The following is a 13,391-nucleotide window of genomic DNA, read 5'->3' as shown; positions in this document are numbered from 1 at the left end:
ATATACTACCCTCAACACCATGGAGTGGTGCAGTGGTTGGCACTGCTGCTTCAGAGCACTAGTAACCTGGGTTCAGTTTTCACCTTTGGTGATTGTATTAAGTTTGCACATTCTCTCCATGTCTGCATGGGTTTTTCCTGGGTACTGCAGTTTTCTTCCACAGTCCAAAGATGTGCAGGTTAGGTGGATTGGCCATGCTATATTGTGCTTCCTTGTCCAAAGAAATGTAAGTTAGGGGATTTAACGGACAAAAAAATGTGGGGCTATAGGGATAGGGCTTGGTTGGGATACTCTGTCGGAAAGTCGATGGGCTCGATAAGTCAAGTGGCCTCCTGCACTGTAGGGATTCTATGATTCTTATCTTTTGTGCATTACCTTATTGAGTGCTTTTAGGAAATCCAAGTATATCACATCTACTACTTCCCCTTTATCTATCCTACTTGTTACCACCTCTAAGAACTATAATAAATTTGTCAGGAAAAGGAAACTCAAGTTATTGTCCAACTCTGTGAAGCTGAATGAGGCGTGTGTAATCTTCTCTTGTCTGCAGGTATGGTCTGGGGATGATCTACTATAAGCAAGAAAAGTTCAACCTGGCAGAAATACATTTCCGAAAGGCTCTTAATATCAATCCCCAAAGTTCTGTATTGCTGTGTCACATTGGTGTGGTAAGTAAGCAGCAAATAAATTTGAAAGCAGTTACTTGGTTGTATAGAATCTGATTATTACTGAAGAGAGATTTTTTTGGTGAAGATTTATGTTTTGCACTCGACAAACACAAGAATGCCAAATGTCAAGTATAATTTGTGCTACAAATGCATCACAGCTCTGCTGCAGGACAATCTGATCACTATTTACTGCATAATGCAAACTCATAAATGAGCTAAAGACTGTCACTTTTGGATATGAGCAGTGCCCAGTCAACTTCACATTGAAGGATCAGTATCTTCAAAAACAAACAATAAACTAAGCAAATATTTTGTGGCTATGTTGTTTGAACATCCAGTGTCGTTAGCCTTTTCTTGATATCACGTGGATTGAGTTGAATTGACTGAAGATGCATTTGTGATGCTGGTGACCTTGACAGGAGGCAGAAATGGATTACCCACTCAGCACTTCTGGCTGAAGATAGTAAGGTGGTGAAGATGGAATTATGACAGACAATTATAGCCTATTGTATAGAGATGAGTATTCAACAGGAAGCTGCACTGTAATATGTCCCCAGTTGAGGTTACAGTAGGGGTTTGATTTCAATTCACAGCAAACTTCATTCCTGTTGTTTGCTTTAGTATTGAAGTTGGGGATTGATTTTGAGATATCTCTGACTCTTAAGAGAGGCAACAATCAATGATTTCAGAAGGAAATTGAAAGAATTAAGCTTGCTGGGCTACAAGGACCAAGTAAAAGAATGGGACTGACTGGACTGCTCCACAGGGAACCAGCAGGGACTCAATAGGCTGAATGGCTTAAATGACTCTGCAAAGATTTCCTAATGCACTGTGCAGAGTCTGCACGTTCTCCCTGTATCTGCGTGGTTTTCCTCTGGGTGATCTGATTTCCTCCCATAGTCCGAAAGACATGCTGGTTAGATACATTGGCCGTGCTAAATTCTCCCTTGGTGTACTCGACAGGCACCGGAGTGTGGGGACTAAGGGATTATCCACAGTAACTTCATTGCAGTATTAATATAGGCCTACTTGTGACAGTAATAAATAAACTTTAACTTTAAAACTTTAAAAAAAACTTGAATACTAACAGGATGCTGCTGTCAGACCAGAAAGACACTCTGCCATCCATATAATTTAGTAACTTTCTGTAAGAATTTCAGTGGCACTGTATTACTCAGTAATCGGCAGATCAAATCAAACAGCATATTCCTCTGTGTGATAGGCAGAGTGCAGACTGTACTTGACCAGCCCTCACTTGCAAAAACAAAACACTTAGTGATATAATTTTGTGATTAGTCAGGATTTGCTGAACATGTGCTAATAGCCACATGAATAATTAATTAAGATAATTAATCATACTTATAACATGCTCATTAGCTTGGTAGAAGTGATGTACATTCATACACACAGACCCATTCTTTGAAAACTAAAGGAATATGTTCTAGCCTTGTGCATTTTTTTGAATTACCTGGAAGCATGGGGAACCTAGAATTGCCTGCTGTTTTCTCCATAGTGATATCTTATTTTCTTATTTGTTCAGTAGGTGTAGGCATAATGGGTGGACCAGTACTTCTAGCCCATCCCTAATTGCCCTTCAAGTGAGTGACATGCTAGTGAAGGAGAAATGGTTAGGATTACTTATCCAGTGACATTATTACACCACTATCTTCCTGACGTTCCAGCTTACGTCTTCTTTCTCTTTGCTTGCTTTGTGTGAGAGATTCTGTCCACTTGTTGAACAGAGATCTTAAGATCCAAGAACCCATAAAGCATTGAATCCTTACAGTACTGAAGGAGGTCATTTGGCCCATTGAGTCTGTACCAATCACAATCCCACCCAAGCCCTAATCCTGTTACACCAAATTTACCCTGCTAATCCCCCTGACACTAGAGGCAATTTAGCATGGCACATCTTTGGAATGTGGGAGGAAACTAAAGCATCTGGAGGAAACCCACACAGGCATGGGGCGAAAGTGCAAACGCCACACAGACAGTGACCAGAGGATGGAATTGAACCCAGGTCACTGGTGCTGTGAGGCAGCAGTGCTAGCCACCCTTAAACAGATGGACTGTGGTGGTCAGCACCTTAATAGTCAGGAGTTGCCTGACTTGAGGTGGATGGTGACAGACCAATGGGACAACATAATCTCTCCTACCATTGGAGACAGCCTGTAGCACTTGCTATCAATGCCAATCCAGTTGGGCTCATCACTCATTCCCTCCTTTGTTGCATCTGCAATGAGACTTGAGTGTGCAAGTCTGGGCAAAATTTATGGAGCTATTGAAACATTAGGGCACCCCTCTTGATGACTCAGTTGGGTCTGAAGAAATGGAAAGCATTATCTTTAGTGCCAACTTGATTGCAGGAGTTGCCAGAAAGATGACATCAGTCATCTTGAGCATCAGTCTGCTTTTGGAGTCCACTCTGTGTTTTTTGTCAGGAATTACTCACTTAGCATTGAACTCTTCTGAGATATCCACATGACAGTGGAGTTATGTACCCATGGCTAGGAGTTAAAGTCATGACTGGCCAGACGTGAGCAGTGAGCTGGCATACTGCATGCCTGCAAGCTAAACCTGCTCTGAATTCCTTTAACTTTTAGTTGGGGCCTTGAGGGATCCAGTTTCTGTGTGCTGCCAGAAAGCAAAAAGGGTGTTTTTCTGATGGGAGGACTGTGATCAGTGGTGTTCATGATGTGGAGATGCCAGCCTTGGACTGGGGTAAACACACTCAGCAGCAGGTTAAAGTCCAACAGGTTTATTTGGTAGCAAAAGCCACTAACTTTTGGAGCACTGCTCCTTCGTCAGATAAGTGGGAGTTCTGTTCACAAACAGGGCATATAAAGACACAAACTCAGTTTACAGAATAATGGTTGGAATGCGAGTCTTTATAGGTAATCAAGTCTTAAAGGTACAGACAATGTGAGTGGAGAGAGCGTTAAGCACAGGTTAAAGAGATGTGTATTGTCTCCAGACAGGACAGTTAATGAGATTTGCAAGCCCAGGCAAGTCGGGGTTACAGATTGTGTAACATAAACTCACGATCCCGTCTGAGGCCGTCCTCATGCATGTGGAACTTGACAATCAATCGCTGCTCAGCAACTCTGCATTGTCACGTGTCGTGAAGGCTGCCTTGGAGAACACTTACCCGAAGATCAGAGGCCGAATGCCCGTGACCGCTGAAGTGTTTCCCAACAGAGAGAACAGTCGTGCCTGGTGATTGTTGAGTGGTGTTCATTTCATCTGTTGTTGTAGTGTCTGCATGAACTCCCCAGTGTACCATGCCTTGGGACATCCTTTTCTGCAGCGTATCAAGTAGACAACCGAGTTGCAAGAGTATGCACCATGTACTTGGTGCATGGTGTTCTCACATGAGATGATGGCATCTGTGTTGATGATCCTGCATGTTTTGCAGAGGTTGCTGTGGCAGGGTTGTGTGGTGTCGTGGTCACAGTTCTCCTGCCGGCTGGGTAGTTTGCTGTGGGCAAAGCTCTGTTTGAGGTTGTGCGGTTGTTTGAAGGCAAGAAGTGGGGATATGGGGATGGCCTTGGTGAGATGTTCGTCTTCACCAATGACATGTTGAAGGCTCCAGAGAAGATGTAGTAGCTTCTCTGCTCCAGGGAAGAACTGGATGACAAAGGGTACCCTGTCCGCCGTGTCCCGTGTTTGTCTTCTGAGGAAGTTGGTGCAGTTTTTCGCTGTGGCGCATTGGAACTGTCGAGCGACATATCGTGTTCCTATGGGGGCATCTTTCAGCATCTGGAGGTTCTGTTGCGATCCTTCTCATCTGAGAAGATGCTGTGTGTATGGTGGGCTTGTCCGTAGGGGATGGCTTCTTTAAAGTGTTTAGGGTGGGAGCTGGAGAACTGGAGCATCGAGAGGTTCTCTGTGGGCTTGGGGTACAGTGAAGTGCTGAGGTGAACCGTCCTTGATGGAGATGTGTGTGTCCAAGAATGCAACCGATTCCAGAGAGTAGTCCATGGTGAGTCTGATGGTGGGATGGAACTTGTTGATGTCGTCATAAAGTTGTTTCAGTGATTGTTCACCATGGTCCAAAGGAAGAAAATGTGATCCATGTATCTAGTGTTTAGCATCAGTTGAATGCCCTGTGCGGTGAAGAGGTTTTGTTCAAACCTGTGAATGAAGGTGTTGGCATATTGAGGTGTGAAATTGGTCCCCATGCTTATTCCATGTGTCTGGATGAAGAACTGGTTGTTGAAGGTGAAGACATTGTGAGCCAGAATGAAGCTGATGAGTTGTAAAATTGCATCTGGTAACTGGCAGTTGTCAACATTGAGTACTGAGGCAGTTGCAGCAATGCCATCGTTGTGGGGGATGCTGATGTAGAGCGCCGAGACATCCATTGTGACGAGGACTGCTCCTGGTTCAACTGCTCCATGTGTGCTGAGTTTCTATAGGAAGTCCATAGTGTCATGACAAAAGCTGGGGGTTCTTTGTACAATAGGTTTCAGGATGCCTTCGACAAAGCAGGAGAGGTTCTTGCACAGAGTCCCATTGCCCGATACGATGGGACAGCCGGGTGTTTTTGCCTTGTGTATATTCAAGAGGCAGTAGAGACACGATGGGTCAAAGCCTCTTCTGCTCTGTATAAATTCTATGATTGTGCTCTTGTGTTCTTGTATTATTGTAAATAACTACCCATGGAATTTTTTTTAACAGGTTCAGCATGCACTAAAGAAGTCAGAGAGTGCACTTGAAACACTAAATAAAGCCATTAGTATCGACCCAAAAAATCCTCTATGCAAATTCCACAGAGCCTCCATTTTGTTTGCAAATGAAAAGTATAAAGTAAGTATGTTATGTTGGGGTTTTATACAAGATGTTCAGAACTGGCTTCAGTTTCCCATGACATCTTTACTTTTCTCTTCATCAGGCAGCATTGCAGGAGCTTGAAGAGCTGAAACAAATTGTCCCCAAAGAGTCACTTGTTTATTTCCTAATAGGAAAGGTAAGAGATTTGACTTTTGTCGTGTTCCAGAATCTAGTGTGCTTTCTTTCTCTGTTTCCTCCTCCTCTGCCCTCCCCCATCGTTATTCATAGTTGCAGTCTCCTCATAGCCCTCAAAACCTTTTTTGATTCTAGAAATCTATCTATTTTCTCAAATATTTGAAGTGGACTCCACAGAGTTCCTTAAGTTCGCCTCCCTCTGAATGAAGAAATTTCTTCTAATGTTAGTCCTGAATAGCCTACCCTGTATCCTGAGACTGATTTCTTGTTCTGGACAAACCCCCAGCTAGAGGAAACAACATCCCTGCATCTGGCCTGTCCAGCTCTGTTAAAGTTTTACATATTTCAATTTAGATCCCCCCTCGTTTTTCTAAATTCCAGTGAATACATGTCCAGTCCATCCAATTTCTCCACGTGCACCTCTCCAGCCATCCCAGAAATCAGTCTGGTGATCCTTCACTGCACTCCTCCATGACAATATATTCTTTCTTAGGAGATCAAAACTGCACACGCTACTCCAGATGTGCACTCTCTGGTTATCAACTGTTCAGCCATTTACTTGTTTATTTTTCGTAATTTCAATCAATCTCTTCCGGATCCTTGATTGGACACTCCAGACTAACATTTCAGTGTTGAACTGAGTGGCTCCTATACTGAGAAGTGCCACCTTTCAGATGTGATGTTAAACAGTGACCTCTTGGGTCTTGCTGGATGCCCTGATTATGCTGAAAGAACAGTGTTGTTCTTGGCCAATATTTATCTCTTTCAACATCACAATAACATATTGATTCATTTATCTCTTCTTTATGGAACCTTGTGCACAAGTGGCTGCTGGCTTTCCTGAATGACTAAACTTCAGAAATATTTCATTATCTAGAAAATAATTTGGGATATCCTGATATGATACAGAGCCATCTTGTTCGTTCAGGTGGCTCTTTAATAGTGCACCTGTAGCTGCAGCAAGTTTCCCCACTGCAAAGCTTACTGCACTGTAGAATTGTATGTGTCTTCTGTGCATCCTGTCAGCACTTAAATATTAAATACAACCATGTGGGAAATGGAAAATGCAGGAGAGCACATTTCTGCTCTAGTGGTGGGTATGACACACTGCTGCTGAAGTTCTGTTCCCTGGCTTTATTAATAGGGGCATAGAGTAGAAGGTTATGCTGAACTTTTATAGAACACTGATTCAGGATACCACGCTTGAAGGAGGGCGTGAAGGCAATGAAGAAATTGCAGAAAAAAGAGCAGAAGGGCTCCAGGATCAGTTGAGAGGAGATTAGCTAGTAGTGTTCAAAATCATGGGGGGGCCTGGACAGAGTATGCAGGGAAAAGCTGTTAGACTAATGGAAGGTTTGAAACAAACGGGAACCAATTTAAGGTAGCAGCAAGAGAATCACAGAATTCCAACAGCGCACCTGTATCTCTACCCTGTTAATCTCTGATACTAAGGGGTAATTTTGCATGGCCAAGACACCTAACCCGCTCAGCTTTGGACTGCAGGGGTAACAAAAGAAAAATGTTTTCATGCAGCATTTGGAACACACTGCCTGAGTGTGTGGTGTCAGCAGGTTCAGTTGAGGCGTTCCAGAGGTAATTGTACTATCTGGAAAGCATGGCTCCAGAGAGAAGGTGGGTAATTGCTCATTCAGAGAACCAGCACAGACACAACAGGCTGAATGGCCTCATTGTCTGCTGGCAACCAAATTTGTCCTGAACCTGATCTGGTCAACTTCAGACTCTGCAATACGGTTCAGTTAAAAAGTTTAAAGTTTATTTTTAACAAGTAGGCTTACATTAACACTGCAGTAAAGTTAGTGTGAAAATCCCCTAGTCGCCACACTCCTGCATCTTTTCGGGTACACTGAGGGAGAATTTAGTATGGCTGGTGCAGCTAACCGGCAAGTCTTTTGGACTGTGGAAGGAAACCGGAGCATCCGGAGGAAACTCTCACAGTCACCCAGGCTGGGAATTAAACCTGGGTCCCTGGCAGTGTGAGGAAGCAGTGCTAACCACTGTGCCTAAGTGCCCTCTGAAATGGCCAAGCCCCACTCCTCAAGCTCCATTGGAATGGGCAAGAAATACTGGCCTAGCTAGTAACATCGACATCCTGTGCAGGGGAAAAACATTTCAATGTGTTTTAATTTTACTGTACTGTTTCTGTGCCGTGGTGCCATAGTGGTTAGCATTTCTGCTTCACAGTGCCAGGGATCCAGGTTCAATTCCGGCCTTGGGTAATTGTCTGTGCACATTCTCCCTATATCTGTGTGGGTTTCCTCCAGGTGCTCTGGTTTCCACTCAGCCCAAAGATGAGCAGTTGAGATGGGTTGATCATGCTAATTGCCTCTTAATGTCCAGAGGTGTGTAGGTTAAGGGGAATAGCCATGGTGAATACACAAGGTTACAGGAATAGACCAGAGGGAAGGGTCTGGGTGGGATTCTCTTTTAGAGTCAGTGCAGACTCAGTGGGCCAAGTGGTCTTCTCCTGCACTGTAGGGATTCTATAAATTTTGTGATTAATACCGTTAATTGAAGCTGACCAACATGCAATAACACCAGTGTATTTCTCCCAACAGGAGTATTCGAGTGAATGTCCTACACCAACTTTTTTTTCTAACTAAATTCCGCATGGAAGAGGGGGCTGAAGGGTGGGTTTGTAAATTTACTGATGACACCAAGATTGATAGAGTAGTGGATGTGGTGGAGAATTCTTGTAGGCTGCAAATCGACATTGACAGGATGCAGAACTGGGCAGAAAAGTGGCAAATGGAGTTTAACCCTGATAAGTGCGAGGTGATTCATTTTGGTAGGACAAACTTGAATGTGGATTACAAGGTCAATGGCAGGGTTCTGAAGAACGTGGAGGAACAGAGAGATCTTGGGGTTCATATCCACAGATCTCTGAAGGTTGCCACTCAAGTGGATAGAGCCGTGAAGAAGGCTTATAGTGTGTTAGCATTTATTAACAAGGGGTTTGAGTTTAAGAGCCGTGGGGTTATGCTGCAACTATACTGGATGTTGGTGAGACCACATTTGGAGTATTGTGTACAGTTCTGGTCACCTCACTGTAAGAAGGATGTGGAAGCATTGGAGAGAGTGCAGAGGAGATTTACCAGGATGCTGCCTGGTTTGGAGTGTAGGTCTTATGAGGAAAGGTTGAGGGAGCTGGGGCTTTTCTCTTTGGAGCAGAGGAGGATGAGAGGTGACTTAATAGAGGTTTATAAGATGATGAGGGGGATAGATAGAGTGGACGTGCAGAGACTATTTCCTTGGGTAGATGTAGCTGTTACAAGGGGGCATAACTATAAGGTTCATGGTGGGAGATATACGATGGATGTCCGAGGTCGATTCTTCACCCAGCGAGTGGTTGGGGGTGTGGAATGCACTGCCTGCTGAGATAGTGGAGTCAGACACTTTAGGAACTTTCAAGTGGTTATTGGATAGGCACGTGGAGCACACCAGAATGACAGGGAGTGGGTTAGCTTGATCTTGGGTCCAGACATAGCTTGGCACAACATCAAGGGCCGAAAGGCCTGTACCATACTGTTCTATGTTCTATGTGCAATTTGTGGATTCAGAAACACATCTTCTATCGCAGCTTCCCAACATTTTCACGTTCTTGCCCTCAGGTTTACAAGAAGTTAGGGCAGACGCACCTGGCTTTAATGAACTTCTCCTGGGCCATGGATCTTGACCCAAAGGGAGCCAACAACCAGATCAAAGAGGCTATTGATAAACGCTACTTACCAGATGATGAGGAGCCTGTGACAAATGATGGACAGCTTAGTGAGGGGTACCAGTATGATACAGGTTGGTATTAGTGTATTTTGGGATTCTGCATGGGTATTGGGCAGTCGTGGTGGTGAGTCTGGAGTATTTGATCACGTTGATCATTTTCCTGAAGCTGAAATGAAATGGCCTCATGTTGGGTTCCAAGGCAGACCAGAAATACTATGAAAATACCCATTGTCCTGCGAACACTCAAACTGAAAAGACAACACTAATAAAAGCAGGTTTTTTTTAATGTGTATGGCAAATTCTCGTCTGCCAGCATGTATCGAAGGTTTTCCTAAGCCATGTGCTAAAGAGAATTGAGGAATGACCCCCCCCCCCCGGCCCACCCCACCCGACCCCACCCTCCGGATTCAACATTACCTGACCTGAGTGCACTCAACTCTGCTGTAGTCCAGTGTAACTGATAGCTCCCACAAACTGTCCTTATGAGCCAAAATATGCCTTTAACTGCCCAATATCCAGGTGAATGATAACAAGACAAAGAGCTATAGCAGAGTACTGGAATGAAGCATGTGCCACCAATGTTCTATGACGTTGCTGGATGAACGAATAGTACATACTAATCATACCAAGGTGTATGGCATAAGCCAAAAGCTAATTTATTTAACACTTGGGATTATTTCGGATAGGTTCATTAACCTATCCGAATTGGCAATAAATCTTCACTGGCGTTGATGCATTAGGTAATGAAGAGTCTTCATACTGTAGTACTTTGTATGCATTGAACCTTTGAAATGGGTGTTCACTTTTAGTATGCTGCACTACTGCCATAGAAGCTAACTAGCACCAACCTTCTAGTTAAAGGACTACTATTAACTAACATTGGTCATCCTGCACTTAAAAATCTCTGGGAACAGCGTGCCAGTCTAAAGTATTGCCAAAAAGCGTTGGTTCACCCCAACCTGCTGGTCTAACATAGACCTTCAGCTCCAGACAGAGCATGGCCCCAGGATATCTGTGCCAGGTAACTTGAAACAACCGGTTCAGGAGGCAGTGCAAAAGGGAGTTACATTTCAGGCCATCACTGATTTGGATGTGGATTCCCTGGTATGAAATATTTATTGCAAGATCATTAGAAACATTATAAGTGCCACCAAGTCAAATTCATCAAATATTGTACCCACTTGTTTCAACTAGTGTTATTATGGCCTCATTGCTACATAGATATTTTCCCCGTTAATTCCCATCCAGTCAACTGTGTGGTTTCCTATTGCTTTCTATCCAACAAAATTCAAGAACTGTGTGTTGCTGTACTTTGCCCTTAGATGGCGATGTTAGGCAGCCTATAGCAAAAGGGCTAAAGTGCACACAAAGGGCTGAAGTACATCCAGAAAGACAGCCAGGCATACGGAAAGGTTGGGGGCAGTTACCTAGATGAGGTTTCTTTGCAGGAGTGTACATAGCCCAATGTCACGTGTGCATTTTCAGCTTGCAAGGTGTGTGCATCAATACTGATAGAATGAGAAAGTGATTGGGAGGAACCTTGTGTTGAACATAAATGCTGACAGAAACGTGGTCATATGGTCTGTTTCTGTACAGTGCAAATGATACAGTAAGCATTACTGAGACTTGACTGCAAGCTGGTATGACTGGGAACTTAGTAATCCAGGTCAGTGAACTTTTGAACGTGACAGAAAAATTGGGAAAGGGGAGGTGAAGCAACATTATTGATAAAGGACAAAATTGAAGGGAGAGAATGAAGTAATGGAAACACCATGCAGTAGAGTTGAGAAACAGTAGAACTGGGAATTGTAAGGAAACCTCTGACCATAATGATGTCATTGAAGATGGATGGATAATTATGGATAAAGAAAGCAATGTAAGGATTTTACAAAATGTAATAAACCAAAATTAGTTAACAGACGGACATTAAGGGAGCATCTTGCAATTTGTGTCCGTGACATGATTGAATTTGAGTTTGAGGTATAGTCACATCCAAGGTTTTAAGTTTACGTCAGGCAAATTTCAGTGAATGGACCCCGAACAAACTGCGATGAACAATGGTGAAAGTTTTGGGGGTGGGGAGTGGGGCAAGCTAAATTGCTCTGGCTGAGAGCCTGTACAAGTTTTGTTGAGCCAAATGGCAGCTTTGTGTTGAATCATAGAATTGTTACATTGTAGGAAATATTTTTTCATGTAAAGGGTTTTGGAAATCTGGAATTCCCTTCTCTAAAAAGACTTTGTGAGCTCAATTGAGATGTTAAATACTCGGATTCACAGATTTGGAGAAAAAATATTACTAAGCAATCTGGGTCAAAAACAGGAAAATGGTATTGAGACATCAGGCATAATCTGATTGAATTACAGAACAGGTTCTAGGGGCTGGATGGTTATCACTTCCCTTGTAAATTGCCTGCATCAATCAGTGACTGGCCTTCATTATATGTTTGCGTGTCAGTACAGACCAGCAATGAAACTCGGGGTCACTGTATCTGTGTAATTCCTTTAATGGTTCTGATGTTGCTTTGTTTGTGGAATTGACCAAAAACTGAAGTCCTGATGCAGATGACTGGAGCCAGGCACTCACTCTGATTTGTTCTCTCAGCTGGAACAGATGAATCCCAAGAAAGTAGCATGACTGATGCTGACGATACCCAGCTTCATGCAGCAGAGAGTGATGAGAGCTTCAACTTGTAAAAGCCATCTCAGCCAAAATATGGTTTCAGAGCAAGAGCTGCTACTCCCTGACCTATCCTCACATTAAACCTGTATTTCTGCTTTGAGCATTGTCTGTCTGGTGCAGTTTGCCAATGTTAAGAACGTAGACTCGAAACACCCATTACTGGGCCACAAGGAAACCTGTCAGCGTCAACTTTTAATTTCCAGCCTCGGCAATATTCGTGTTAAACAGGGGGCTTTGTTTTTAAATGTAAATGCTATGACTGATTTAAAAATGAACTTGCGCAACTCCCCCTTCCTCTGCTATTTCTGCTCACGCAAGACTTGACCATCACTGTCACCAAGTTCATGTTGTGCTGCTGTTTTTAACCCCCTGTTAATCCTGAAAGGAGTTCCTGCTAAAATCATTGGGGGTACGAATCCAGCGGTGAGTATTACCTCAATGATTGGCCAGAATAAGTTGCAAGCAGTTGAAATGGCAGCAATTTTCAAGCAGCACTTGGGTCACGCTGGCCACGATGTTGCTTTGGCCAGTAGTCGCTGTGATTGGAGGTATTTTATATCTCTCCCTGTCTTTAATACACCATAGAGTGCAGAGCACCCTCTCTGAAAAGTGCACATGCTGATTGCTTACAATGATGGCATCCTTTAAGTTCGCACTGATACAAGAGCCTGCTGTCACTTTGTGAAACCAGCAGAAGTGTTGACGAATGGAAAATGCAATGTATGTGTGTGGGTGTGTGGGTATGTATGCGTGTGGGTGTGTGAAATGTAGTCTATTTTTTTAATTTCGTTTTTCATTTAAAACTGTAACTTGGTGTCTTAAGTGGATTTTTTCCGTTGCTTATCCCTTTTTAATTTCAGATATTTGTACAGTCTTAGAAAAAGTCTTTTTGTTAATATATTTGCACCTCAGTTTAATGATGTGAAAAAAAATCCAAAATAAAATACTTTGAAAACCTTTTAGTAGTTGAATGTTGATGGTTAATGGTGACTCTCCCCCTTGGGATAATCACTGCCATCATTCTGCTGGTGATCTTCAACATGCCACAGTTAAGAATGTTATATTGACACAAGTCTGTGTCTGAAAGATGAATTCGACCTACAGTCAGACATTTGAAGGTTTATTACAGATTCAATGTATCATTTACTCTTGATCAGCTGCTGAAATTACAATAATGTTTTGTTACAGAAGATCCATTACAGTTGGGTGAGTTCAATCCTTCATTTGCCTGCCTTCAACTCCCAACCTCGCTTCACAGTTACCTTGTTTTCATAACCATTGCATCTCTGTCATCTCTCATGGAATTTGAATTCAATTAATAAATATAAAATTAGTTT

General features: G+C 43.1%; 1 protein-coding gene across 2 annotated transcripts in view; it reads left to right on the top strand.

Annotated features, from left to right (window-relative positions):
* Window positions 1–13,016, top strand: part of cdc27 (cell division cycle 27) — a 105,295-nt gene extending 92,279 nt beyond the window's left edge. For both annotated transcript variants that reach the window (XM_080213522.1, XM_080213523.1), the window contains 5 exons: window positions 551–668; window positions 5,349–5,477; window positions 5,563–5,637; window positions 9,266–9,446; window positions 11,977–13,016. In XM_080213522.1, coding sequence (XP_080069648.1) covers window positions 551–668; window positions 5,349–5,477; window positions 5,563–5,637; window positions 9,266–9,446; window positions 11,977–12,068 — 595 coding nt within the window. In that variant the 3' untranslated portion in view covers window positions 12,069–13,016. The remainder of the gene's footprint in view (window positions 1–550; window positions 669–5,348; window positions 5,478–5,562; window positions 5,638–9,265; window positions 9,447–11,976) is intronic.
* The last annotated feature ends 375 nt before the right edge of the window (window positions 13,017–13,391 follow it).

The sequence above is a fragment of the Carcharhinus amblyrhynchos genome, chromosome 27 (genome assembly GCF_965287045.1).
Source record: "Carcharhinus amblyrhynchos chromosome 27, sCarAmb.v2.hapA, whole genome shotgun sequence".
Taxonomy (NCBI): domain Eukaryota; kingdom Metazoa; phylum Chordata; class Chondrichthyes; order Carcharhiniformes; family Carcharhinidae; genus Carcharhinus; species Carcharhinus amblyrhynchos.
This window is presented reverse-complemented; position numbering and strand designations above follow the sequence as displayed.